Source organism: Caloenas nicobarica, chromosome 15, assembly GCF_036013445.1.
Source record: "Caloenas nicobarica isolate bCalNic1 chromosome 15, bCalNic1.hap1, whole genome shotgun sequence".
Lineage (NCBI taxonomy): Eukaryota > Metazoa > Chordata > Aves > Columbiformes > Columbidae > Caloenas > Caloenas nicobarica.
The window spans coordinates 8,328,776-8,356,263 of record NC_088259.1 but is presented as its reverse complement, the minus strand read 5'-3'; the positions used below and the strand labels follow the sequence as shown (position 1 = coordinate 8,356,263).

The following is a 27,488-nucleotide window of genomic DNA, read 5'->3' as shown; positions in this document are numbered from 1 at the left end:
CACCCGCACAAGATGCTGACTCCCTCCAGCCCCGCTTCCCCTTGCCACCGCATGCCGCCGCGCTCTTGCCCGGCCCTTGCCAGGGCCTACCCTTTGCTCCCACGTCCCCCACCGTCCCCTGCACAGCTCCTTGGGTGCTCAGCTGCAGGGCAGTGACCGTGACAGCCGGGTGTCCCCTTGCCCACCCGCTCCTTGGCTCTGCTTCCAGCTTTGCCACCCTGGTGCACCCCATGGCTGTGGCTGTCGGGCCTCTCCCCTGGCCGGCCGGTGCCAGCGCCCTCCCCAGCTGGGCCCCACTCTGCTTGCTTGCGCTGGGCGAACAGAGCTGGGGAGGGTCCAGGCTCAGCTCGGGGGTTCCTTTCTCCATGCGGGACCCCCAGACCTCGCTGCTGGCCCAGCTGGAGACCCGCAGCCTGGCAGTGGTGCCACCACGTCCCATCAGCTCCCTGGGCAGGGACCCGGGCAGGCGTCCGCCCCAGCCAGGGTCCCAGACCAGTTTCCCATGGGGGTCTGCCTGACGGTGGCCATGACTAAGGGCGTGGGAAGGGGCTGCAGTGGCTGTTCCTTCCCCTTTCAGCAGCTGCGGTGGTGACAGCCAGCCTCGTGGCTCGGGCAGCAGCTGGGACCAAGGATGTCTGCGTGGGTTTTTCCATATCATTTGTCCTCGCGGGGCTCTGAGTGCGAACGGGGCTCCTGGGCAGACATGGGCTGGGCAGAGCCCCTGGGTGGTCCTGATGTCCGTGGCAGCCAAAAGCCATCCCCTGCACTCTCCCTGCTCCCCAGCACCCCGCTCTCCCACCAGTAGCTGCCCTGAGCACCCCGGGCACCTGTTGGTGCTGGGGAGCTGTGCCATAACCAGCTCCTGGCCAGAGCTGCCTCGCGCAGGGCCGGGGCTGCCTGTGGGGCTCATGCTGGCAGTGCCAACCCATCCCCGTGGAGTTCCCCTGCCCAGCACTGAGGCTGCTGGTGCTCCAGACATGGGGGTTTCCCTCCTGCCCCAGCCCTGCCCCTGCTCCCTGCGGAGCCTCCAGAGAGTCACCAGAAATTCCCCCGGGCTGGTGTCAGGAGGAAGCTGGCGAGCGGGGCCATGAGTCAGTGGGAGAGGCTGGGCCGGGAGGCAGAGCTGTGGCCAGCAGCCCCCTGGCACCCTGGCTGTCCAGCTCGAGGGTACTTGGGGCCATGGGCCACAGACCCACCAGTGCACCCCGGAGCCAGCTGGGGCCAACCATGCAGGGGCTGGCAGGACGGGCTGCGTGGCGTGCAGGGCCACAGTTCTCAGCTCCTGCTGCCATCGCTCCCTCCCAGCCCATCCCAGCCAGCACTGCTCAGCTCTGTGGGGCTGTGGCTCTGTGGGGCCACGGCTCTGCCCACAGGGTGCTGCAGGCGCTGCGGTGCAGTGCAGTGTGGTGCAGAGGTCCCTTTGCCTCGGCTGTCCTGGGGCTGCATCACCCCAGGGCTGCCTTTGCATCCAGCTCTAGCACGAGGTCTGTGTGCTGGGGCCTTGGAGCACCTTGGCAGAGCCCCGTCCTCACATGGGGAGCTGCTGCCTCCTGCCTTGCAAGGAGCTGGGCCGCACATGAGGGGCAGCAAGCTGGACCCCGTTGGGAGGAGGCAGTGGGGGTGGCCTGGCTGAGGGGTCCCTGGCCTGCGTCCCGCAGGGGGGGGCTGTGTGCGGGCACCATGGGCCAGACGTGTTTGTCACGCCGGGGTGCAGGACAGCGGATGCTTATGGAGCAACTTCCTCCGCCTGGGAACTGGGGATGCTCTTGCAGGGCTGTGGCGGGGAGTGAGGCAACTCTGCGATTTCTCAGCTCCGCTTCCTCCCAGGGGGGGCTTGCACTGCCTGTGCGTGCCCGGCCGCGGCCCGGGTGTGTGTTTGGCTCAGCCAGAGCCGGGGCAATGCAGGGAGGGGGTGGCTGCAGGGGCACAGGCTATGGCCCTGGGGAGCGCAGGGCAGCAACAGGGCTGGGCTGGGGAGATCATCCTGCTGGGGACAGCTGAGGGCTCAGGGGGGCCCCGCAAGGCTGGGCTTAGCAAGAGCTGGGGTAGGCGGACCTGTACTGGGACCTGTGTCTCTGGCAGCGTTGCTGGGCTGCACTGGCCCTCCTGCCTCGCTCGCTGACACTGCACCTTTCTCTCTGCTTTGCCATCTGTTTTCCCCTCACTCCTGGTCCCTGTTTGCTTTCCCCTTCACCACTCGGGTTCCCACAAGCGTCGGCACTTTGGGAGAAGCAAGAAAACACACGCCAATGGCAAGGTTTGTGCTGCGCCAGGGAACTTGAGTCAGCAGAGCCCTGCGGAACAGCCAGCAGCAAGGACAGGGCATACCATATCCCACGGCATCGCAGGGGGCTTAGAGGTAGCCATGGGGTGATGGGCCATGGGGACCCCCTGTGCCAGGAGTGCTCTGCCCAGCGGGGTGATGCAGCTGTGGTGGAGATGGACGCTGTGTCCCGATGAGGGTGCAAGCACTGGTGCTCGGCTCTGATGCAGAGGAGATGCTGATGGCTCTGGGCAGCTCTTCTGCCAGCTCTGCCTGTGCAGCCCTGGCAGCTGCCCCAGCCCCACAACTCCAGCTCTGGCAGCATCGGCACTCAGCCGGCAAGCTTGACGTAGGCTGGTGCAATGACATGGCTGCGGTGTCCCGAGTGCCTGTCTGGCCTCCGCGACCCACTGCTGTCCTCCCTGCCACCATGACTGTGGGACCGGCAGGACGATGCCCCTTGCCACTGCGCTGCTGTGGGGCAGCCGGGCTGCGCTGTGCCACAGCACAGCCCCCAGCCACTGTACCTCACACCACATGTGGCTGTGGGACCGAGCGTGTTTAGTAAACAAGGTGATGAAACAGTTAAGGCAGGAACAGAGGAGCCTGAGTGTGCATTTCGTCACCGTGGGAAGGGAGCGTGAGTCGGCGCTGGGGGGTCTGAGAGTGACTCACTGCCTCCCCAACGCATAAATAGGAGCGGGAGCCCAGCAGCACCAGGAGCAGAGCGGCAGGGACTCAGCACAGCCACAGCCCTCCTGCCACTACCATGGCCCTTGTCCTGCTGGTCCTACTGGCTGTGGGGCTGCTGGCCCTCTCCTGTGGCGCAGCCCCTCTCCAGAACAAGCCACAGGCACTGGTCACCTTCCCTGGGGAGCTGCTCAGTGGCCTGTCAGACCTGGAGCTGGCCGAGGTGAGGGGAGCATGGGCACACTGCATCTCCTGGCACCCTGAGCAGCTCCTGGTGCGGCAGCACGGGGCTGCGGGCTGAGCTCAGGGCTGCCTGTCCCCCTGCGCCCCGGGGGCTGCCCGGCCTGGTGGTGGGTGCCGGGGTATGTGCTGCCCAGGGCTGCCCAAGCCCCCTCCCGCCCTGCTCAGCCCTCCGGTGCCTTTCCTCCCCAGAGCTACCTGCTGCGCTTCGGCTACACCACAGAGGGGGAGGCGAGGACAGGTGACAAGCAGGTGTCCCTGGCCAAGGCACTGCGCAAGATGCAGAAGCAGCTGGGCCTGGAGGAGACGGGGGAGCTGGACGCCGGCACGCTGGAGGCCATGCGAGCCCCCCGCTGCGGTGTCCCCGACGTGGGAACCTTCCTCACCTTCGAGGGGGACCTCAAGTGGGAACACACGGACCTGACTTACCGGTGAGTCTCTGCCCCAGGAGATCAGCCTCGTGCCCGCGGGGCAATGGTCCCCAGGGGATGCAGACGGGCTCGAGGGCGCAGGCAGGGCAGCAGCCTCAGCTCAGCCTGGCAGCACAGCCGGGTCTCAGCACAGCTGGCCAAGCTGGCACAGGGGCAGCATCTGCTCCCTGGTGCCTGGGAGAGCATCTGAGCCCTGGCCTGAGGGCAGTGGCCAGCTGCTCTGCCCAGCCGTGCCAGCGCTATTGTCCCCTCCCGGGGCGGGGACATGTCCCAGCTGCATGCCCAGAGCAGAGTCACTCCCGCGGCACAAGCTGGGACCTGGCAGTGCTGACCCCCCCACAGGGTGATGAACTACTCCCCTGACCTGGACCGTGCTGTCATTGACGATGCTTTCAAGCGGGCGTTCAAAGTGTGGAGTGACGTGACCCCCCTCACCTTCACCCAGATATACAGCGGCGAGGCGGATATCATGATCATGTTTGGCAGTCAAGGTGACGTCCCATAGCGAGGCCAGGACCTGGCTCAGCTGCGGGGAGGGGGCTGGACATGTGCCCTGCCTGGGGATCTCACCCCTGTCTCTCTGGGCACGCAGGGGCTGCACAGGGTTCACGTGCTCTGGGTCCATGTGCGCGTGGGGCATGTGGAGGCTCCTCTGGGTGGGCTGGCTCTCAGAGTGCTTGTCCCCACAGAGCATGGGGACGGGTACCCGTTCGATGGCAAGGACGGGCTCTTGGCCCATGCCTTTCCCCCGGGCCAGGGGATCCAGGGTGATGCCCACTTCGATGACGATGAGTTCTGGACGCTGGGAACTGGCTTAGGTAAGGGCAGGGCCTGGCGGGTCGGGCGGGCTGGTGATGCCCACCCCAGCCCTGTCACTGAGCTGCCTCTCTCCCGAGCAGTGGTGAAGACCCGCCACGGGAATGCCAACGGGGCCGACTGCCACTTCCCCTTCATCTTCGAGGGCCGCTCCTACTCCCGGTGCATCACGGAGGGGCGCACAGATGGGCTGCCCTGGTGTGCCACCACCGCCAGCTACGACCGGGACAAGAAATATGGCTTCTGCCCCAGCGAACGTGAGTAGCGGCAGCCGTGGCTGCAGCCCCTGCCCAGCCTCGTGGGTGCTGGGGGCCACCCTCACCCCTCCTTGCCCTGCAGTCCTCTACACCAACGGTGGCAACAGCGACGGGTCCCCCTGCGTCTTCCCCTTTGTCTTCGACGGCACCTCCTACAACAGCTGCACCACGGACGGTCGCTCCGATGGCTACCGCTGGTGTGCCACCACCGCCAGTTTCGACCAGGACAAGAAATACGGCTTCTGCCCCAACCGAGGTGCGAGCAGGAAAGGGGTGCGCAGGGTGGCTGGTCCCCAGCCCTGGTGCACAGGGGGGGCTCCCAAGGGCTTCTGGGGCTGTCCTGGGCTCTGCTGGCACAGCCAGGGCCAGCCCCACTGACGCTGCGCTGCAGACACGGCGGTGATCGGCGGCAACTCCCAGGGGGACCCGTGCGTCTTCCCTTTCACCTTCCTGGGGCAGTCATACAGCACCTGCACCAGTGAGGGCCGGCAGGATGGCAAGCTCTGGTGTGCCACCACCAGCAACTATGACACCGACAAGAAGTGGGGCTTCTGCCCGGACAGAGGTACCGGCCTCCCTACCCGCGCCCTCCGGACCCACCCCCACAGGGGTCACAGTCCCCGGCCAGCGTGTCCTGTCCCACCGAATGTTGAGGCCGGCACTTTCTCCCAGGTTACAGCATCTTCCTGGTGGCTGCCCATGAGTTTGGGCACTCGCTGGGGCTGGACCACTCCAGTGTGCGGGAGGCCCTGATGTACCCCATGTACCGCTACGTCCAGGACTTCCAGCTGGACCCGGATGATGTCCAGGGCATCCAGTACCTATATGGTGAGCAGCTGCGCTGCAGCTGGTCAGGTGGGGGTCCTGCTGTGCTGAGCCAGCCCCCAGCCTCGCACCCTCCCCTGTCTTTGTTCAGGTCGTGGCTCTGGCCCTGAGCCCACTGCCCCTTCACCTGTGCCCACTGAGGAGCCCCAGCCCATGCCCACCGAGGCCGGCAGTGCCTCCACCACCGAGGAGGAGGAAGAAGAGGAGACACCGGAGCCCACGGCCCAGCCCATTCCCGTGGACCCCAGCAGGGATGCCTGCATGGAGAAGAACTTTGATGCCATCACGGAGATCAACGGGGAGCTGCATTTCTTCAAGGATGGGTGAGCGGCAGTGCCCAGCGCCTCCTGCCCTGGCAAGTGCCAGGGTGACGAGGGGGAGCAGAGGGACATGGGGCTGTGCGAGGGGCGTGGGGGACAGAGATCTGTGCCAGGCCAAGGTTACCAGCACGGCTGACCTTCCCCACCAGGAAATACTGGACCTACTCGTCCTTCTGGAAGTCAGGCATCCAGGGCGCCTTCTCCATCGCAGACACCTGGCCTGGCCTCCCAGCTGTCATCGACGCCGCTTTCCAGGATGTGCTCACCAAGAGGGTCTTCTTCTTTGCCGGTGAGCTCTGCCCCTGCTGCCCTCAGCCCTGGTGCCGTGCTGGCACCCTCGGGGCCAGCTGACTCTCATGCTCTCTCCCGGCTACAGGTCGGCAGTTCTGGGTGTTTTCTGGCAAGAGTGTGCTGGGCCCCCGGAGGATCGAGAAGCTGGGCATCGGGAAGGAAGCCACCCGCATCTCGGGGGCCCTGCAGCGGGGCCGCGGCAAAGTGCTGCTCTTCAGTGGGGAGAGCTACTGGAGGTGAGCAGGTCCTGATTGCGACGGCGGTGCCCGCTGGCTCTCTGCAGTGAGGGGCTGGGATGGGGGGATCCCAGCAGCCCTCAGCACGGCTCTGCTCTCCCCACAGGCTGGATGTTAAGGTCCAGAGGGTGGACAAGGGCTACCCCCATGCCACCGACGATGTCTTCACCGGCGTCCCCCTCGACGCACACAACGTCTTCCTCTACCAAGGTGAGTGGGGACCTGTTGGGCGGGGGCCATGCTGTCACCCCCAGGCTGCCCCTCCACGCCCGGTGCAGGGCAGGGGCTACACCGTGGGGATCAGCCTTGGGGCAGGGCACACCGTCAGCCCTGCAGTGCCTGTGGTGGGGCTGGCAGGGCCCGTGAGGGGACCAGATTCCTGAGCGCCTGTGCCCCTCGATGGATCCCTGCATGGCCGGCCACTTGCTGACCCTCCATTCCCTCCGCCTCCCTCCTCACCCAGACAAGTACCACTTCTGCCGGGGCAGCTTCTACTGGAGAATGACGCCGCGCTACCAGGTGGACCGGGTGGGCTACGTCAAGTACGACATCCTGCAGTGCCCCGAGCACTGAGGACCTGACTGGCTGCCCGGCTCCGGCCAGCGTGCTGCTCCCTGCCCACCGCTCCCAACCGCTCGGTTCCCATCTAGCAGCCTGACCCGCCGGGGCATTGAGGGCCGCACAGCCTGGCAGCCGTGGGGCAGCCCCCACCGAGGTGGCAGCTTTGCCGTCTCCTCAGCAGGAGGAGGCAGGGAGTCCTGGGGTTGCCCCTTGCGGCACCTTGGCTGGGGAGCAGGACTCTGGCTGCAGCAAGCACGGTGCCGCCTGTGCCAGCGCCGGATGTGCCGCGCAAAGGCGTTTGCCTGGTGCAAACCGCACACAGATCTGTAACAACTTTGTCTTTCTCCTGAGCCAGCCGTGCTGGGTCAGGCTGGACTCCGCTGGGAGGTGGTGCCCGGGAACTCGGCCAGGGCAGAGGCACGGGGCTCTGCCTCCTGCCTGCTGCCCGCTCTGCCAACCTCCACCTGCCCATTTTTAATAAAGACAATCCTTTCAATACAGCCTCCGAGTGCTCTGTCAGCTGGCTGGGGCCACGGCATAGCAAACACCTGAGGTGCCAGGCCGGGGTCATCGCCCCCGAGGTGTGGGGTGCCAGTGTCGGTGGGGAAGGGGGCTCTGGGAGGAGGGGGCTGCAGCCAAGCCCTCCTTCTGCTGAGGGCTCTGGGATCCCTAAGGGACACCGGGGCCCACCGGGGAGAACGTTCCCCGGTCCCAACATCCCCCACCACCAGCCCCAAGCCCTGGGCGGCCCCCGTGCCCCGCCCCCCCTCCAGAGCCCCTCCTGCCCCAGCCCGTCCCGACCCGTCTCAGCGCTGCCCGCGGAGCGCAGCGGGGCCGGGGCCGTGGCAGGGTGGGGCAGCCACAGTCCCGGGGATATAATTAGCTGTAATTAGCAGTCGCAGCTCCGCGCAGGGCGGGGGCAGAGTGCGGTCCCGTCCCGCGGGGTTCGGTCCCAGCACCCCCCGTACGACGGCGGCTGCGGGACGGTGCGGGGCCAGGCGGGGCAGAGCGACTCGCGGTTCGTCCCGTCGAGCCGACCCGAGCCGTGCCGAGCCGACCCGAGCCGTGCCCAGCCGACCCGAGTCAGGCCCAGCCGTGCCAGCCCTGCAGCCGCGGGGGCGGCGCGGCGGGCGGTGCCGCGGGCACTAGGACCCCGGTCAGCACCCGGCGGGGCCGCGCTCAGCGGCCGCCGGGGCCCAGAGCCACTTGTGGAGGCGGCGGGGCCATGAGCCGGCGGTTCACCGTCACCGCGCTGCCCCGCCACGGCCCCGCGCCCGCCCGCGAGCCCGCCCGCGCCGCAGGGAGCGGCCGCCTGCCCGGCCGCGACGGCAGAGGTGAGCGCCCGGGCACGGCCGGCGGGGCGGGCGCCGAGGGGGGCTGCGTGGGGCAGTGTCTCTCGGGCAAGGTCCGGGGGCAGAGTCCGGGGTGGGGGGGGTTGTAGGGCAGAGCCGGCGGATCAGGGTCTGTGGGCAGGACAGGGTCTGTGAGGAGGGTCCACGGTGCAGAGCAGGGGCGGTGGGGCAGGATTCCCAGGGCAGGGGCTGTTGCAGGGGCTGCAGGGCAGGGCCGTCGGGGCACCGTGGGGGTGTGCAGAGTGGCTTTGGGACGGCTGTCAGTCAGCTGGGCACTTCAGAGGCTGCGGGGACCCCTGGAGTGGAGCTAGTGTGGGGCTGCGGGGCTTGAGACATGGGGGGTGCAGAGGAGGGAGTCGGCCTCAGCTGCCTGGGCAGGACCCCTCATCCCTGGGCTCTCCCCAGGGGCTGCCCCCACTCTCCAGGGAGCTCTCCTGCCCATCACCATCCCCATCATCTTTTGGAACAAGGCCCTGCTCCCGCAGGACTGGCAGCGGGATGGAGCCGGGGTTGTGGCTGACACAGGGGGACAGCTGTGGTGTGTGAGGCTACACGCTGCTCCCTGGAGAGCTGTGGCAGAGGGTGGGCTGCAGGGCCCAGGGTGCGGGAGGGCAGGCTGTGCCAGCCCGTGGTGGTGGCGGACCACTGGGCTGCAGTGGGCATCGGCGCTGGGGCCGGCAGGCTGTCGCCTCACGGTGCCTGGGGGACGTGGCAGCAAGGCTGTGCTGTCACCGGAGCCGTATCGATCCCAGAAACCCAGCCGATGGCAGCACCATGCTGCGTGGAGCTGTGACCTTGCACCCTCAGCAAAGGGCACTGGTGGGAGGCAGCGAGCAGCTGGGTGGGCACCACGATGGCCCAGCCAGGCTCTGCCCCTGTGAGTGGGCTCTGGTCCCCGGCATCATGGCCAAGCGGTGAGGGGCTGGACCTGGTGGCGAGCAGGTGCACTTATCACCCCACGGCATCCTAGGGTGGCTGGGCCGGGACCATGGGTTGCTCTGGGGGCAGAGCAGCTGGTGCTGAGCTGGAGCCCTGGCTGGGGCCTGTGGCCCGCCAGGATCGGCTTATCTGCTTGGCAGCTGATCTACTTGTGGAGGGCCAGGTGGGCTGGGCAAGGAGCGGGCCTGGCCAGGGAGGAGCTGGGGTGGGCATGGCACAGGGGCTGTGTCAGGGGAGGCGCAGGAATGACGTCCCTCCCCAGCTGAGCTGTGACCTTGCGCCCTTGCAGAGGACAGTCAGTGGCTCAGCCCTGCTGGCAGGCGCCCCAGGATGGACCCTGCACCTTGGGTTAGCCACAGCCATGGCAGGGTGCGTGCTGAGGAGCTGGGGCAGCACAGAAGACGTGGAGGAGAGACCCCGGGCTGCCCCAATTCATGTCCTGCATTGTGCCATGACCCCAGGGCTGTGGATACAGCCTCCCGAGGGATGGATGGGAGGGGGTGCTGTGGTGCTGGGTGCCTGTGGGACTGGTGTGAGGCTACAGATGGCAGAGCTGCCTGTGCTGCACCGGGGAGGGACCAGGTCCAAGGTGGGTGCTGGGTGCTGCCTGGCCCTTAGCATCACACATGGGGCTGGCAGTGGGGTGGCGATGATGGAGACACAGGGACTATGGAGCAGGTCCCGGGGCAGGAGCAGGTGGGGGCTGCAGCTGGCCGTGCTGCACGGTGCCGCGGCAGCGTGGGAACCCGGCACAGACGCCGGAGCTGCGGGACCACCCGGCCCCCGTGGGGCGCCGCTCCCAGCTGGCCCTGCTCAGGGGCAGCCTGCCCGGCGGGCCGGTGCCGCGCTCCTTGTGCCGTGGTGGGACTGGGGAGCCGCTTTGCTGCCGCCTCTCGCGGTCGCCTCTGCCCACGGGCGGCCCCACGCAGCCGGCACTGGGGAGGCGTTTCAGCCCCTGCGGACCCAGGCTGGGCCAACCTGAGGCTGCCGGGGCGGCCGCAGGAAAGGACTTCCCGGGGCCGGGCGCACGTTGCTGCTGCAGCTCGGGCGGGGCCTGTGCGGGGGCTGTGCGGGGCAGTGCCGGGCCTCGCTACCGTCAGGGGGCGCTGCCGTGGCGGCCTCTGACGGGTGGGTGTGCCCCGCCCGGCCCCGCCCCGCCCGGCCCCGCCCCGCCGGGTCCCTCGGCCCCGCAGCCGTTCGCAGGACCCGGCGGCTGTGGCCGCCCCGCACGAGGGTCTCTCCCGGCGCCCGTGGCGTGGGGGCTCGGGTGAGCCTCCCCTGGGACCCATCCGTGCGGGGCTGGGTCCCGCCGGGACGCTGGCCGTATCCCGCCGTATCCCGCTGCTCCGCATCCCCGGAGCGGAGCTCCCCCGTGTCCCGAGGCAGCCGGGCTCGGCGGCAGTCGCCATGGCAACCAATTGGTTAAGGAGCCTCTTTCGTTGCCATGGAAACCGGGCCCGGTGTCATCCCTGCCGGCGGCTCCTGATGCTGGAGGGGTTCAGCTGCTCGCCCAGACCCGCCAGGGGCGGGCGGGGCCGTGGGGCTGTAGCAGGGCTGTGTGGGGCGGGCGGGGCCGTGGGGCCGTGGCAGGGCTGTGTGGAGCAGCTGTGCTGGGGGCCAGCCCCGGGCAGGGTGGGCACCTGAGAAGGGTGGGCTTGGGCAGTGGCTGGGTCCCGGCCATGTGGCTGCTCCCTGGGAGGGTGGGGTGCAAGGGTGGGGCAGGACCCCTTCAGCCCCTCCTCGAGGCATGGGTGTGCATGTGAGAGGCAGGCTCTGAGGGGGCTACATGGGAGGGGCACCCAGCCTCCTCTGCCCATGGCTCCCCACTGCAGGGGTCCCCCGGCTCCCCCAGTCTCCTGGCTCCCCCAGCCCGGAACCACACAAGGCAGGTTCATGGGAGACAGGGTGTTCTTGGGAGGTGTCATTAAAAGCACCAAGAGGCTGCGCTGTGGAGGGGCCACGTGGCACAAGGTGTGTGGGACTGCTCCTGGGGGAAAATGAGGCAGCCCAAGCCCCCACTGCTGCCTGCAGCACCTTCCCAAGGCCTGTCTGCGTCACTGAACCCACCGTGGGCTGCTCCACCGTGGGGTGCTGGAGGCTGGAGATGTGGGCTGGGCAAAGGGTGCTGTGTGGGATGCCAGACACCCCAGATACTCAGCCAGCTGCACTGCCGCACCCAACCCTGTTGGGAGCAGCTGGCATTGGCTGTGCAGCTGCTCCGCGGCCAGCGTTGTGCCCTGCAGCCCTCAGCTGCGGCAGCCTGGCATCCCTGGGGCTCTGCAGCCAGCATGGGGCTGCCTGGGGGCTCCTTGGCTGCACTGCCTGGGAGCGGGGCTCAGGAGGGGCTCGCTCATGTGGCTGATTCCTGGGCCAGGCTGCCCAGCCACTTGCTGCCATAGCCCCGCTGCTGGCAAAACATCTGGGCAGGGCAGCTAGGGACGCCTCACCAGCTGTGTGTGGTGTGGGGATTTTGTGACATAGGAGCTCATGGCCTCCTGCCGTGCCTCACAGCCCCCTGCCCTGACCCACTGCTGCCCTTCTGCTCTTGGCCTTGGGCAGCTGCACAAGCTCCCAGCTGCCCATGGCTCCGCTCGTGGGTGCACGGGACACTGTCCCTCCCTCCGCATCCTGTCCCACAGCTGGAGCTGGTGGCAGGTCTCAGCTGGCACACATGTCACCTCCAGGCTCTGTTTTTGCCCTGGTGGTGGTGGCAGGGCTCTGACTTGTCTGGACAGGGACAAGCAAGATCCCTCCATCCTGCCGAAGTGCTGCAGGATGTGCTGTCCCTGGGCTCATGGGGCTGGCAGGACAAAGTGGTGCAGGGCACACTGTGATGCAAATCATCTGCATGGCCCCTGGCCGCATGTATGCGTCGCTGCCCTCCATGCCCTGCTGTGCCTCCGAGCTCCCCCTCTCCCTCCATGTCTTCCTGGGATGTCTCCTGCCCCAACTTTTCTTTCTCCTGGAGGCTGCCTGGCCTCATGCCCTCAAGCCCGTGGTGCTGCCAGGAGCACCCTGCAGAGCTGGGACCACGGGGCGTCCCATCCAGGCAGGGTGGGGCATCAGGCAGGCTGCTGACGGTGCCCAGGGATCGCTGTGTGCTGACTGGCATCTCTGCAGCACGGCCACCCCAGCCTCCCAGGCTGGCTACTGCCTGGCTGCCCACTCTGTGCCTTCAGGAGGTTTCCCAGCGCCTCTGCACGTGTCTTGCTCATGGGAGGTTTGACTGCTGCTGCTGACAGGCCAGGACAGGGCTTGCAGCTGGCTGTCAGGACACCTTCCCCAGGAATGGCTGCAGGGACGGTTCCCCACACCCGGGATCTGCGTGGCATGGTGGGTGCAAGGGAGTCTGGGGTGTGTTTGGGGTGCTCTGTGGGGTCTGCAGTGATACAGAGCAGTTTGCAGGGGTGCTGCGTGTACGGGAATGGCTCTGGCTCTTGGAGGTGTCACACAGCTCAGCAGTCTCCATCGCAGGGGGGAGTGCAGAGGTGTCGTGAGGGGTTGTCCAGCTGTGCTGTGCCAACCCCTTGGCCTGGCAGAGGAGCTGCGCAGCTCTCCCTCGTCATTCCTGGGCAGCCTCTTGCAGTTAAGTGGGGCACTGATGCCATGCCTGGCCCCATGCCAGGATCCTGCCTGTGCCCGGGCTCCAGGGCCACTTGCAGCTGATCTTCCCTGTCATGCCCAGGGAAAGCCACCTGCCTCCCTCCATCCCTGGTTCCTCTGCCCATGCCCTCAAGCTCCTTGCAGCCCCCATGCCAGACCCCTTTTTCTGGAGAGGGGTCTGGCATGGGGGCTGCCTGCAGCCCCCAGGCATGGGCACTGCCCAAGCCATGCCAAGCCTCTTTGCTCCTGGCAGCCTGGGGCCATGTACTCCAGTCCCAAGGTGTCACACTCACAGGCCAGGGTTAGACCAGTGCTGTACTGGGGGGGTGAGACCCCTCAGTCTGACTCTGCCCCAGGGACACCCCAATATGCCCCCCCTGATGGTGGTGCGCATGGGCTAAGCAAATGCTGTCAATAGCGTAGCCCCCCTGTGCTGCCAGCAAATCCCAGTCCCTGAAATGGAGCCATAATCTAGGGATTAGGGGATTAGTGGTCTTTCACGTGCTCCCTCCCCCCATCTGTTTTAGCAGGAAAATCCCTCTTGTGCCGTGCCCACGCGCTGCGGCCTCCTGCGCAAAACCACCCTCTCGGCACTCGCCGTGGCAGGCTGCCCCACGCGCAGCCCCCGGCCCACTGCTCCTCTGCCGGCCACCACCCCCATGCAGGGGTGGGCTCTGCAGACCCCCGAGGACCTGCCAGGCAGGGCAGCTCTGCCTGCTGCATCCTGCCTGCAGCCCTGTCTGTGCAGGCAGCTGGGGGGGGCAGTCCCGTCGCTTGGGAGTGGGCCAGCCCCTTGCTCCAGCGCTGGCTTCCGCTCAAGGCCAAGGGATGTGGGGCCGAGGGGACGGTGCTGCTGTGGCGGGGCAGGGGCAGCCCCCCCCACGGCAGGTGCGCAGGGTCCTGGGCAGGGACGGGGACCCGCGGGCCGAGCAAGGGAGGGGTGGCAGTGCTCTGCCCGTGCTGGGGCAGCCTCTGAGCTGCCCACCCTGCCTGCGGGCCATCCTGCATGGTTTGCCGCGGAGCCGGGGCTGTGCTCGTGCAGCTCCCGCGGGACACCAGGCCTGGGTGGTCCCAGCTGCAGTGGGCAAGGCAGAGCTGGGGCTGCCGGTGAGGCCACTGCAAGGGGTCCGGGCCCTCCTGCCCTGCAAGGTGAGGGCCAGGGAGCCTCCGTGCTGCAGAGCAGCTGGCCCCGTACCAGGAGAAAGTAAACAATTAATTATAGCCGTCAAGAAGTAACTAACGCCAGCGGGCTGTCATGATCTCAGCCGGCTCCAGAGGAGATGCCGGCAGCTGCAGCCAGCTCCAGCTCTGGGATCCTCCCGGATTAAGTGGTTGAGAGAAGGGGGTCTGCGAGTGGTCCCAGAGTCAGTGCAGAGTCCTGTCAGCAGCCCCCAGCCCAAGGGCGGCCCTGATCCCTGTGGCCCTGCCGGAGGATGAGCTGTGAGGACAGGGGGCTCTGCAGGAGGGAGCGGGGCCTGCAGGGGTTGGCCCCTTCACAGCCCTCCTCTGGGGTCAGCCCTGAACCTGTCGGGCTGCAGGTCTGAGGGGAAGCTGTGCCGGGGTGTTCCTGGGCGTGGCGTGACCCCAGGCCCCCAGAGACCCGGGGTGTCAGGCTGAGCCCACTCCCATCTGTGGGCAGCGTTTCCTGCTCTGCAGGGCTGCTGCAGCTTCTGCCAGTCCCCTGGCCCCACTGCCAGGTGGTCTAGCTGCCCCTCTTCTCCCCAGGGTGGGCTTGGATGATGGTGGTTGCAGGCCGGTCCTGCTGCTGGGGCAGGGGGGCTTCACCCCCGGCCGGGGCCCTGCTGCCTGCAGAGGGGTCCTCGGTGTGGCTGGCACTACTACCTGGGTCGGAGCTGCGACTGCCCGGGTTGCCCTGACCCCAGGCCTCAGCATCCCTTGGGGATGCGTGCGGCCCGCTGGCCTTGGGTCTGCCCCACTGCACACCTCGAACCGGGTGTACGATTCCGGGGTTCGCTGGGGGCCGGTGCTGGGGGCTGGCGGCGGGGTGCGGGGTCGGTGCGGAGCCCGGTGCGGAGCCGTCCCGCCCGTGCCAGCCGGGCCCGCAGCGCTGCCGTGCCCTAGTTCCTCCCCCCGCCTGACTCCGCCGGGAGGCGGCGTGCGCTCCGCGCCCTCCCCCCGCCGCTGCTCCCCTCCCCACAGCGGCGGGGGCAATGCCTCCTGCATACGTGATGAAGTGAGCGGCCGGGCTGGGCTCCGCCGGCAGCACTGAGACGAGAGCCCGGGCGCCTCCGCACTGCAGCCCCCTCCCAGCGGCGGCGGGGGGCGGCGCGGGGACGCGGCTGGCTGCGGAGCGCGGTGCTCGCAGCTCCCGGGCAGCAGCGTGCGGCCGCGGGCAGCCGGCGCCATGCTGAACAACCTGGCCGACTGCGAGGACGGCGACGGCGGCGCTAGCCAAGGTGAGGAACCGGGGACCGGGACCGCGGGAGCCAGTGGCGACGGCTCCCGCCGGGCTGGGGGTCGGGGCTCGGCGCCGAGCGGGTGGCAGAGGCGGCGCGGAGCCGGCGGCTGCGCAGGCTGGGGGTGCCGCGGCCGCCGGACCCCACCGCGGAGCAGGCGGGCAGCACTGCCGCCGCCCGCGACGGCGGCTCTTGGTCCGCGGCCCCGCGGGGTTGTGGCGGGCGGTGCGGGGCTGCTCGCTCCCGCTGCCGGCCCGCGGCTGCGGCTCCCCGCGGCGGGCACCTCCGCGCAGCCCCAGCCCCGCTCCCGCCGCTGCGGCAGCCCCGAGAAACGGCGAAGCCGCTGGAGCAGCGGCCGCGGCAGGGCCGAGCCGTGCCCGGGGCTTGCCGGGGAGCCTCCTCCCGGACGGGGGCTGCGGGCTGCGCCCTGGGCGATCGCGCCGGGCGCCGGCACCTGCCCTCTCCCGGGCGGTCCCCGGCGGCCGCTGCACCGGCCCGTTCCCGCCAGCCCGGGACCCCCGGAGGGGACCCCGCGCCCGGCTGCCGCCACCCCCCCGCCGCGGCCACCTCCTCCCATCCCTCCTTAGCGCCTCCCCCATCCCCCCTGCCGCCCCCCCAGCCCTCCCTGCTGCCGCCCCCCCATCTCCGGCTGCCGCCCCCCCATCCATCCCTGCCGGCTCCCCCATCCCGGCAGCCGCCCCCCCATTCCTCCATGCTGCCGCCCCCCACACCCGGCAGCCGCCCCCCAGTCCCCGCCGCCCCCCCGTATCCATCGCCCCCCGGGGCTGCCGCCGCTGTCCGCGGTGCTGAAGCGGCCGCCCGGGCCCTGCTCCGGGGCCGGAGAGTCGCTCGGCCCGGGGCCGCTCCGCTCAGCCCCGCTTGTACCGTGCGCTGCCAGCCGGAGCTGGGCCGTTCCCTGCCCACCCAGGCCGGGCCCGCTGCAGCCCCGGCGCAGTGCAGGCTGGCAGGGCCGCTGCGAACGGCGGGCGACGGGCCGGGACTGCAGCCCCGGGGGTTATCCGGCCGCTACGCCCTGACAGCAGCCGCCCGGCTGCTGGTGCTTTAGCCTGAGCTCTCCCCGGGGCACCCGCCAACAGCCGAACTGCTGCGGAGGGTCCTCGGGCCCCTGCGGGGTCACGTCCCGCCCCAGGCACCGGCCAGCAGGGGCGGCGCAGCAGCCTCTCCTGCAGGTGCTTCTGTCGGGCACAGGGATGGGTCAGAGCCAGGGAAATGCAGCGATGTGCCCGAGGGCACCTGCAGTGCCTCTCTGACCCCCTGCAGCCCCTCACCAGATTCTCTTGCCAGGTCCCCTTGCGAAGTTGATTGAAAGCCCCAGCCAGGAGACCTGTGAGGGGACAACCGGCTCTGCCAGTCACTGCAGAAGTCCCCAGCTGTCTGCAGTGAGGCTCTGGGTACAGCCACCATGAGGCTTTTGGTGTTCGCTCTGCTCCGCAGACCTGAGGCTGTTTATTTGCTTGTTTATTCATGGTGCTACGCAAGGTCAGGGCTGGCAGGAGTCTTCTGGGGGCACCTTGCTGGGCTGGGGGGAGCCGAGCTGGCCTCTGGTTGTGCCCTTCCGTGGGCTGTTGCCCTCCCCTTGCCCTCTGCAGCACCAGGATCCATCCCACTCGCTGCATTTCCATCGCAGCAGTGCCAGTGGCACAGCAGCAGACGTTTCTGCCTTGCTGGAGTCTGGCAGGAGAGCTGGACACGGTGCCACTAGGGATGGATCAGGCAGACTGTCCCTTAGCTGGGGCCAGGTGAGATGGTGCCCTGTGGGGCTGGAGGTGGCGGAGGCCCTTGGGGGCTTGGGAGAGCAGGGGAGCGTGTGCAGGAAGGGGCATGGCAGAGCCCCTGCACACATGCAAAGGACGGCCGCTGCAGGGGGGTCGATTGCCCCCCCCGCCAAGGGTCTCACTGAGTTCCCTGCATGGGATTGTCTGAGAGACCATGGACACCCCGGAGGGCAGCAGAGCTGTTGCATACCAGTGAGGATCAGCCTCGTGCATCCTGGCTGCTCCAGCACTGGCCGGATGGTAACTTGCAGAGCCCAGCGGAGCCACTGAAGCCCTGGTGCCACTTAGGCTGTATCTGTCAGGAAGGCTGAGCAGCATCCCCGCCCAGGACCTGCTCTGAACAGCCTGTGAGAGCTCCATGACAAGGGCTGGAAGGGCTCCAGTCCTGGCAGCCTGGCGAGGATTGGGCTGGTGGCAGACCCTTTGGGGAGGTGGTGGGGAGCAGGCAGTGCTGCTGCCTGCACTGTCCAGGCTGGCAGCTTACACTGCTCTGTTTGGAGGTGTGGAAAGGTCAGTTGCAGCCCTGCTGCAGGCTGCCTTACTGGTGCTCCAGTTTGGAGGCACTGGGCTGCCCAAGGAGCAAAGACCTGGGGTCAGGAGGCTTTGCTGGAGCTTGCGTTCGTGGCCATTTCCAAGGCAGAGTTTGGGCTGTTGGGGAATCTGGGAAGCTGTTTAAATGCAGCCAGCCAAAGCGCCTGTGCTGGAAATCCTGCGCCTGCAGGGCCGGCTGATCAAAGGGAGGATAATCCCGGGTTTAGGAAGGAAGAGGATAGTTCAGAAGTAGCAGGTGCTCCCATTTGGGTCAGGCAGTGAAAGAATCCAGTGCAAAAGGCCATTTGCTGTGCCTACCAGCTAGGGGGGCAAAGCACAGCCCTGGGGCAGGGGGAGCATCCCACCCATCCCCGCCCCATCCCACCCCACCACCGCACTGCAGCCAGGAGCTGGCACTGCTGCATGTGCTGCCAGCACAAGCCAGTGCTACTCCAGCCACTGGTGGTCTCTGCCTCTGCAGGGACTCCTGGGGCTCTGTGGCCTCTCTGCGGGTTACCCTTCCCAGGGCAGCTGGCAGACACCCTTGCTCAGGGGAGAAGGAAGCCTGGGTGGGAGCAGAGGTGCCAGCTGCCATAAGAGCCCCTTGGCCATCCCCATCTGCCTTAGATGCCACCAGGCCAGCAACCCAGAGCCAGGCCAGTGGATGTGCAGCCAACCCCTGTTGGTGGCTGGGGATGACAGAACAGCACCATGGCTTCCCTGGCCTGCAGCTCCTGCAAAACAGCAGAAGCTGGGAACAACAGCCAGGGCCACGTGCTCACCCGTCTGCTTGCCGGGCTGCTGGGGTCACCCTGGGGTGCTCCTTGCCGCCGCAGGCAGAGCCCCAGCGAGCGGGAGGAGGCTGCTTGCCAGCCAGTGCTGTCAAACATTCTGGCAAATTCAAGGTGCCCCGTGCGCCTCCAGGAGTGTCCTGGGGCGTCCCCGGGCACCATGAGCAGTCACCACGCTGCTACTGCCCCTGGGGTGCAGAGAGGCCGGTGCAGGAGGGCCCAGCGGCCAGGCCTGTGCAGGGGGTCCTTGAGCTGTCAGCACCCCTGTGCCAGGGCACCCCTGTGCCCACGGGCCCTGCAGCTCTGCAGGAGCACAAACGGAGGCGCAGGAGGAGTGTGGGGCTGGAGCTGCCCTTGCCTGTCCCCACTCGCCCGGTGCTTCCCCCGGCTGGCACCGCAACCCCAGAGCCCGATGTCCCTGGCCAGGGCTCGCCGTGCGCAGCGGCTGCGAGGGATCCGGCCCTGCCAGTGTGCCATGGAGGGGACAGGCTGGCCGCGGCCGGGCGGGAGCAGGCAGCAGCCCCGGCAGCAGCTCTGGTTAATTAGCCCGTAGGGTTTGGCTGCCTGGGTTCCCCCCAGCCGGTGCTCGGTGCCCTGCGCCATGTAAAGCGATTAGGGAGGATTTGGGATAAGGGACATGACGCTTCTCAACCCAATTTAGGGCTGAGTAAAAAGCCAGTAGGAGATCACATTGTGGCGGGTCCTGCAGCCCGAGCGCTGCCCTGTTGGGGTGAGCGAGCTCCCGGGGGGCAAGGATGGTCCCTCGGCTTTGGGGTCCCCGGGCTGCCGGAGCGGACAGCGGGGCTGGCTTTGGGATGCTCCGGGCAGGCAAGGCTGGCGGTAACCCTGCCGTGAGCGGGGCTGCGCGGTGCCCACAGCGGGGCTGCGGGTTCCTGCCAGCAAACCCGCCGTCAGCCCTTCCAGCCGCCGCGGCAAATTAAAAGGCCGATTCATGTTGAGTGATCCCTGGGGAGGGGGGCGGCTGCGCGCCCGGATCGAAGCCTGGCACGGCTCGGCTCGGCTCCGCTCACGCCACCTCTCCCGCGCCGGGCTGCCCCGTCCCGTCCTGCGCTCCTGCCCCGGTGCCACCCGTCCCCGGGCTGTGCGGAGGGAGCGGGGCACGGGAAGGCTCGGCGGGCGCTGGGGGGCTCGGGGGGACCTGGCAGTGTCCCGCGGGTCCCCAAGGCTGGGCAGGGACCGGCCGTGGCAGTGGCGGGTGGGGACGGGGCGAGCCCTGCCCGGGGCGGGCTGCGGTGGCCCTGCCTGCCTCTGCCTGCACAGATACAAATCCTGTGGCAGCTGCCGGGGAGATGCTGCACCAGCCCCTCTGCGGCAAAATGGAGCGGGGAGCGCATCGTCACCTGGGACCCCGCGGCCCTGGCACTTAACTCCTTCCAGCCTGCGGGACCAGGGGCGAGGCGAGTGGCCGGGGGTCCCCGTGTCCCCACCTCTCGCCAGTCCGGGGCCTCTCCCGGTGCCGATCCTGCCGACGGCACCACCGGGCGAGGGGCTGCCGTGCCCCGGGCCGGCCCGAGCGGTGCCCGCGCGAGGTCCCTGCGGTGCCGGGGACGGGCGGTGCCGGCGGAGGGTGGAGGGGCCGCGAGGTTTCGGTGCTGTTGTGGTGCCGGCCGGCACCCCAGGTGCTGCTGGTGTCTGTCATGCGGAGCCGGGCAGTGCCGGCCCGCGGGGTCGGGCGGGCTGGGGCCGGGGCCGGGGCGCGGAGCAGTGCGGGGCCGTCGTCCGGCCGCCTGCGCCGTTACATAAGAGCGGGAGCCGAGGCGGCCGTGGCTCGGAGTTGCCATGGAAACCAGCACGGTGATGTCGTCGGCCGGGTACCAGGCGGTGAGGCGAGGCCCCTGCGGGCTCCACTCTCCCAGTGGGGTCCCCGGGCCTCGCCAGGCTGCGAGTAGAGTCCCCAAGGTGCCGCCCGGTCCCGCTCGGTCCCAGGGAGTGAGGTGGGCTCTGGACTCCCCTGGTCCTGTGCCCTCGTGCCCCTGCACTGGAGACGAGCCCCGCCATTGGCCTGCAGGGCGTCCTCATTGGCATAGTGGACATCTCACATGCACACAGTCGCCGGAGCCAGTGTGGGTGGGTGGGAGCCACGGTGAGCAGGCAGGGGACAGCCTGTGCCGCTGCCGTTACCTAACGAGCACTGAGAGTGTCGCTTTAGACAGAGCCGGAGCAAGGAGCACGTTGGGTCCGCACTGAGAACCCCCCATGCACCCTTCAGTGGGGGACACGGGGCTGGGCACATGCCAGTGGTGCAGCGTGTGGCACTGGGCATGTGCCCAAGGGGACCCTGGAGTGAGTCAGGCCAGACCTGCAGACCAGGGTGTCCGGGTGCTGCCGCCATGGCCATTCCTGCACAGGAGCCTGTGGGCTCTGCCCTGCAGTTTAGCTGAGCCGTCAGGGACATGGCCACCCTGCTGCCCTGTGCCAGAAGAGGCTGGGGACTGGTGGGAGGTGTGGGGTTACCCTGTGGGTTGGTGTCACCTGTGGTGCTTGGGGCTACGCCTCCTGGACAGCCAGGAGCACCGCGTCCGCCGGGGAAATTGCAGATGGTGAATCACTACCACACACAGGCAAAACGGCTCCCAGGATGCCAAATATGAGTCAACTGGCAGGAGGCAGGCAGTCTTCAAAGGGCCGGGCTGCTCCAAACGGTGGCCGGGGTCTGTCCTGGGACAGCCACAGTGCATGGGTGGCTGTGTCGCCCTGGGCCACAGGTGGCCCCTGTGCTGTCCCTGTGCCCATGGGCGCTACCAAGCTCTGTGCTTAAGGCTGGCAGAGGGGACAGCTCTTGCCCTGGGCCCGGGGTGCAGAGCAGATCCATAAGCCTGTCCATGCAGGCAGCCTGCTTGGTGGTGCTGCTGCCATAGGCTGTGCAGCTGCCCTGGCTGCAGGGCCATGGTGCTGGGGATGGGTGTGTGGGAAGCCCCTCTCCTCCCACCCAGGGCTGGGCACCAGGCCTGCCTACTCAGGTTTCCCTGTGCTGTGGGGGCTGTTGCTCTGCCCAGCGCCATGTCCTTTGGCTCCCCAGCCCTCTGCAGCCCCTGCCCCCATCCCTTCTGGGCCTCTGCTCAGGGCTGTGCCGGTCCCGTGGCACTATCCTTGCTGCTGCTCCATTTCCAGCCTGATTTATTTCTGCTGCTCTGCAGCTCGGCTGTTTTCCTTGCTATTAAGCCGACTCCAGGTTTCTTCGGCACGATGTCGTTAATGCAGCGAGCAGCCGCAGCCCTGTCCCAGCAGCATTGCAGGCTCTGTGCTGCTGCAGGTGGCCCCTCTGCCCCGGCAGAGCAGCAGCACCTGCCTCAGCTGGCAGCACCGCCAGACGCCTCCGCATCTTGTGGCACAGCCAGTGAGGCCGCAGCCCCTGCTCCTGTGGTGCACGCCGGGGAGCAGGACCAGACATCCAGCCGCTCGCCCTGTTCCCAGGCACCGTGCTGGGACTGTCCTGCACTGAGCAGCCGGCCAGATCCTGTCCCCTCACCCGCCCTGTGCTGTGAGTTATTGCTGCCAGTCGTCCCGCTGGGAGGATTCCCTCTGGATCCACACTGCTCACCTCACTGCGCGGATGCGCTCCGGCGGGTGCACGCGCCAGGGCAGCATGTGGCTCCTGGGGACAGGCAGCCCCTGTCCGTGCATTGCGTGGGAGGTGATGCTGGCAGCTGGGACACAGGGGCTGCCATCACCTGTCCTGGGATCAGGTGTGAGCATGATGCCCAAGGCTGTGGCAGCCCTCCTGCGAGAGCTGGGGTGCAGCTGTGACCCCTCAGCGGCAGCCCTGCGGGGCAGATGCTCTCCTGGCACGGGCTGCGGCTGGGGCTGCCTGGCTGACCTGGTGGCATCTCTGCAGGTGATGGCAACCCTAAGGAGAGCAGCCCCTTCATCAACAGCACGGATCTGGAGAAGGGCAAAGAGTACGATGGCAAGAACATGGCCCTCTTCGAGGTAGGGTGCGTGGGCGGCCAGGCAGGGAGGGTCCCTGGGAGGAGGCCGAGCTGGGCAGCTGGCCCACTGCACCCTGACCTGTGCCCTGGGCACCACGACACCCTGGAGCCACAGACCAGGGTCTCCCTACTGCCACAGCTGTGCCCAGCAGGGCGGGCAGTGGGGTGGCAACTGGCAAAGTCCCCATGTCCCAGGGCTGGCTGGGGTCCTGAGGGACTGTCCTCACAGCTTGGGGCTCTGCTCTTTGCAGGAGGAGATGGACACCAGCCCCATGGTCTCGTCCCTGCTGAGTGGGCTGGCCAACTACACCAACCTGCCACAGGGCAGCCGGGAGCATGAGGAGGCTGAGAACAATGACGGGGGCAAGAAGAAGCCGGTGCAGGTAAGAGACACAGGAGAGATGTGGCCACAGGCTGCCCTGGGGACAGCCGGGTCCCTTGACCCCTGTCAGGGGGCAGTGTCACCCAGGGTCTCTGGCTGCGCTGCAGGAACGGGACCCCTCGTCCTCTGCCAGCCAGGCCTGTGAGCCCTGCTGACCACCTGCTCCCTCACAGGCCCCGCGGATGGGCACCTTCATGGGCGTCTACCTGCCCTGCCTCCAGAACATCTTTGGGGTCATCCTCTTCCTGCGCCTCACCTGGGTGGTGGGGATCGCCGGCATCATGGAGTCCTTCTGCATGGTCTTCCTCTGCTGCTCCTGTGTGAGTGACGGAGCCGGTGGAGCCCCCGGGTCTGGGGTTGCACCAGCTGGGCTGGCCAGGCTGTGGAGAGGTGCAACCCCTGCCAGCCCGCCCTGCCCTGCCCCTGCTCCTGCCCCTGCTCCTGCCCCTGCCCCACTTACAGAGAGGAGAAGCCTTTGGCTTCCCAAAGGAATCAGCAGCAGAATGGTGCTCAAATGGCGACCCAGACTGGAGCTGCTGTGCAGGTGGGGGGTGTCCCCTGCCCTGGCCCTGTGTGCCATGCTGTAGTGAGCCATCACACCAGGCCAGTGACCCCGGGGCAGAGGCTGTGGGGCTGAACTCCTGAGCAGCCCAGGGACCTCCTGCCCCTTGTGGCACTGCTGGTTCCTCTGAGGGGCTCAGCCCCCCAGCCATGCTGCCTGTGAGCAACCCTGCCAGCCCACCCATCCATCCCTCCATCCATCCCTCAGGTGTCCCAGCCCAGCAGCATGTCTCAGTTACTGCCCCAGAAAGCTGCACATCCCAGCATGGCCCTGGGGAGCCCCATGTCCCAGCACGGCCCCAGCTCTCCCTTCCTGCTCCCGTCCCCCTGCCCCAGCGACAAGGGAGTTCTGCTGGGTGCCGACACTGTGTTTCTTCCCGCAGACGATGCTGACTGCCATTTCCATGAGTGCAATCGCCACCAACGGCGTGGTGCCAGGTAGAGCTGCGCTGGTGCATGTGTGCCTGTGGGAGTCCCTGTGCCCCCAAAGAGCTGGGCTGAGCTTGGCAAAGGGCTTTGCCCAGAGAGCATCCCATGAGGCCATCCCGCTCCCTGGGCTGTGCCGGTGCCATGCACGGGAAGGTGGATGTGGCCGCCAGCCGCTCCCAGGCCTTCTGCCACCAGCCCGCGCAGGTTCCCCATCGCCCGGGGAGAGCGCGGAGCTGGAGCTGCCACCCGTCCCCAGAGCCGCGAGGTGCAGATGGCAGCGAGAGCCGCCAGCCGCGGCTCCTCCCTCCGCCAGACTGGCGAGGCCGCAGGGGAGCCGGTGAGAGATGCCGGCAGGCGGATGGGGAGCCAGGGCTGCCAGGGGCCGGGCAGTGGGGTGGCCTCTCCCGCCAGCCTACCCAAGCCGCGCTGGACACGAGGACGCTGCTGTGCAGTCTCCACCCCCAGAGAGGCACTGGTGGGCTCTGGCTGTGTGGGTGCCCCCAGGCTGCCTCCCCCCAAGCGTGTCCAGCCCCACAGACCCCAGGTAGCTGGGAACGGGTGAGCTGTGCTGGCCCGGCAGCTCTGATGGGCTGGGCATGGCGCTGACAGCACCGGCGCAGGGTATAATTAAAGCTATTTATCATCCTGCTGCAGCAGGACCATTGATCCCAGCCACCCAGCTCTAAGGGCTCCTCTGGGAGGATGGAGCAGGGCATGGCCCATGTCCCTGCAGCTCTAGCACCTGTCTGGCATCCCAGGGGACATGTGTCCCCTTGGCCATCACACCTGGCTGCTGGGCTCCCAGGGAATGGCTTTGCCAGTGTGATTGCTCCTGCTGCTCTGGGGCCCTGGGGACTGCACCCTGCTCCCTGCTGGAGCGGAGTCCGGGGCTGCCCTGGCCCCGTCCTGCCCTCTGGGACCTCTGGCAGGGCTGGGGGTGCTGCTGGGCTCTGACTGGGACCCACCTTTGTTCTCTCTGGCAGCGGGTGGCTCCTACTACATGATCTCACGCTCTCTGGGACCCGAGTTTGGTGGGGCCGTGGGGCTCTGCTTCTACCTGGGAACCACCTTTGCTGGCGCCATGTACATCCTGGGCACCATTGAAATCCTGCTGGTACGTGCCTGGTTCTTTGCTCCGCACAGTGCTGAGGGCTCAAGCCCTGGCAGGACAGCCCTGTGTCTCGCAGCCCAGCAGGGAGCTGAGGCTTTGCAGTGGGGCCAAGGAACCTTTCTCTGGGGTCACCTCCCCGGGGCTGTCAGCTGGTTGGTGATGCCCTGACTCTCTCCCAGGCCTACATCTTCCCAGCCATGGCCATCTTCAAGGCAGAGGACGCCAGCGGGGAGGCAGCTGCGATGCTCAACAACATGCGTGTGTACGGCACCTGCGTGCTGACCTGCATGGCCACCGTGGTGTTTGTGGGGGTCAAGTATGTCAACAAGTTTGCCCTGGTCTTCCTGGGCTGTGTCATCCTCTCCATCCTTGCCATCTACGCTGGAGTCATCAAGTCGGCCTTCGACCCACCGAGCTTCCCGTGAGTACAACATGCCGCGGAGCTGCGGCGAGGCCAGAGTGCACGGGCACACGGCTGACCACGTGCCCTCCCCAGGATCTGCCTCCTGGGCAACAGGACCCTCTCGCGCCACGGCTTCGACCTCTGCACCAAGATGGTGGTGGAGGGGAATGAGACAGTGGGCTCCAAGCTCTGGGAGCTCTTCTGCACCTCCCGCTTCCTCAATGCCACCTGTGACGAGTACTTCACCATGAACAACGTGACCGAAATTGAGGGCATCCCTGGTGCCGCCAGTGGCCTCATCCAAGGTGGGCATGGCGTGGGGGCGGAGGAGTGGGCATGTGGGCATGGGTATGTGGGCATGGGGATGCGGGCGTGGGGACAGAGGTGCAGAACAAGGCCCAGGGGAGCCGTGGCTGGGGCAGTGGCCATGCCTGCCGGGAAGCTTCACTGTCCAGGCTGCTGGAGGGGCCAGTGCTGGGGGAGCCACTGAGCGGGCGGACGGCAGTGCCGGGTCCAGACAAGAGGGTATGCGGGTGATTCCTGCCAAGGGTGATCTCTGCTGAGGGTAATCCCTGCCATGGGTGGTCTCACTGTGGGTGCTCTGCCCCTGGGGCACATTGAGCTGTGCTCATGCTGTACCAGGCAGCAGGATGGGCTCCTGCACCACGGGACCGAGCTGGGCACTCCGGCCACCCACATGTGGTCTGTGCCAGCTGGACCACAGCAGCTTGGGTCTGAAGAATGCCCAAAGGCTGAGGAGGAATAAATCCTCCCTCTGCTTGGGAAAGGCTGGTATCGATCCGAGGTTTTGTGAGGAGTGATTGCCCCTTGGGGACACTTTGCTGCTGCGGCCACAGCTGTGCCAGGAGAGTGGCCAGGGCCGCGGAAAAACTCATGAATTTGCTGGGAGGAGCCACTTTTGACCTGTTTTTCTGGAGCTGCTGGTGCATTTGCCAGGTGCTCATGCTCCGTGGCTAGGCAGTGGAGGATGATGCTCAGTGCCACACTCGGAGGGCGTTTGCAGACCCTTGCTCCATGGAGCAATGCTGGCAGGACCTGCTCTGGGCGCTGTCACGCCAGGATGGGTGTCAGGGCTCAGGAGCAAAGAACTCTTTTGGGCTTCCCTGCCTGTGCAGCCATGAGCAGGATCAGCCCTTCCTCGGCACAGCAGCCAGGCCGGGCGCTCCTGCGGTGCCAGGCTGGGTGTTGGGCGGTGGCTGTGCTGGCTGTGGGGCATGTGTGGTGACCTCACGGTGGCTCCATCTCCAGTGGGTCCCATGGAGCTGGGCAGGGTCCGGGCTGCCCAGGCACAGCTGGCACTTGCCACAGGGCAGCCCTGGCCACGTGTCTCCCCAGCGCCGAGGCTGAGGCTGTGCTGGGGCAGCTGTGGGGCCACTCCAGCCCGTCCCTCCCATGGTGGCTGCACAGACCATGGGGTGGGAGCTCAACTGTTGCTAATCACACAGCACTTGGGCCTACAGGTGCCAGCTGTGTCACGGAGATGTGGTGGAGCACGTTCACTGGGTGTTTAGGAGGTTCTCAATTGCGATTGCACCCCACGCTAAGGTCTCATGGGGCAGATAAGGAGTCCCAGCCTGCTGCTACTGGTAACAGTCCTGCAGGGGTAGGGACATGGACCGCCTGTCCAGCCTGAGTAGTCTTTGTTAGGGTAGCAGACAGTGAATGCTCCTGGCAAAGCCAGGACACTGTTCTGGGGTGGCTGGTGGCAAGGGTGACTGGGCTGGCAGTGTCTTGGGACAGGGTGTCACCGTGCAACCACAGCAGAGGTCGGGCTGGCTGTGCCCAAGGCACTGGGTCTCCCTGTGGGGAGAAATGTGCCTTTCTGGGAGGACAAGCCAGGCAGGGCTGTGTTGGTGGTGGCTGCCAGGCCCATCTATCACCTAGGAGTGGGCAGGAGATGTTATGCAGCTGGGGAGGGGTGCTTGGTGCTGGGTGCTGAGGACTGGTCCTTGTGGGGCTCTTCTGGACTCAATCACCAGCCCCTTTGCAATGCTGTTGTCCTCTCTGTGCTGTGCCCCGGCGCTGGCTGCTCTCTGCTGCTCCAGTTTCTCACTGTGATCTGTGGCCAAGGCAGCACGTGGAAGGATGCTAAGCCTGTGACATCAGCCCTGCACTCGTAATCCCATCAAAAACATTATCAAGTTACTTTGACACGATCCACTTCCCTTAAACCTGTGTTGATCAGCATTAATTATATTACCCTCTTAATTATTTGCTACTGCAATCCCATGTCAGCTGCTCCAGTATCTTGCAGGGATGATGCCAGCGGTAG

At 67.4% G+C, this 27,488-nt stretch overlaps 2 protein-coding genes across 5 annotated transcripts in view; both read left to right on the top strand.

Moving 5' to 3' along the window:
* Window positions 1-2,994: 2,994 nt before the first annotated feature.
* Window positions 2,995-7,407, top strand: MMP9 (matrix metallopeptidase 9). Its single transcript, XM_065645573.1, has 13 exons — window positions 2,995-3,176; window positions 3,386-3,624; window positions 3,967-4,115; window positions 4,314-4,442; window positions 4,524-4,697; window positions 4,780-4,953; window positions 5,089-5,262; window positions 5,370-5,525; window positions 5,614-5,845; window positions 5,992-6,131; window positions 6,219-6,369; window positions 6,476-6,579; window positions 6,833-7,407. Exons 1-13 carry the CDS (start codon window positions 3,033-3,035, stop codon window positions 6,940-6,942), a joined length of 2,076 nt encoding a protein of 691 aa, XP_065501645.1. The 5' UTR covers window positions 2,995-3,032; the 3' UTR covers window positions 6,943-7,407.
* A 694-nt stretch (window positions 7,408-8,101) lies between these two features.
* SLC12A5 (solute carrier family 12 member 5) overlaps window positions 8,102-27,488 on the top strand; it is a 28,325-nt gene continuing 8,938 nt past the window's right edge. For 3 of the 4 annotated variants that reach the window (XM_065645963.1, XM_065645962.1, XM_065645961.1), the window contains exons 1-8: window positions 8,103-8,264; window positions 22,216-22,310; window positions 22,561-22,692; window positions 22,865-23,011; window positions 23,636-23,690; window positions 24,665-24,795; window positions 24,972-25,213; window positions 25,289-25,500. In XM_065645963.1, the coding sequence (XP_065502035.1) occupies window positions 8,156-8,264; window positions 22,216-22,310; window positions 22,561-22,692; window positions 22,865-23,011; window positions 23,636-23,690; window positions 24,665-24,795; window positions 24,972-25,213; window positions 25,289-25,500 (1,123 nt within the window). In that variant the 5' untranslated portion in view covers window positions 8,103-8,155. Of the gene's footprint in view, window positions 8,265-22,215; window positions 22,311-22,560; window positions 22,693-22,864; window positions 23,012-23,635; window positions 23,691-24,664; window positions 24,796-24,971; window positions 25,214-25,288; window positions 25,501-27,488 lie in introns of all 4 variants that reach the window. The other variant, XM_065645964.1, reaches the window with a different exon arrangement.

Bases quoted from the DNA above. Each gene is read 5' to 3' on its own strand.
- MMP9 (XM_065645573.1), top strand. From the start codon at position 3,033: ATGGCCCTTGTCCTGCTGGTCCTACTGGCTGTGGGGCTGCTGGCCCTC. The intron at 5,263-5,369 runs GTACCGGCCTCC...ACTTTCTCCCAG, and splicing joins GGGCTTCTGCCCGGACAGAG to GTTACAGCATCTTCCTGGTG. The intron at 6,132-6,218 runs GTGAGCTCTGCC...TCCCGGCTACAG, and splicing joins GAGGGTCTTCTTCTTTGCCG to GTCGGCAGTTCTGGGTGTTT.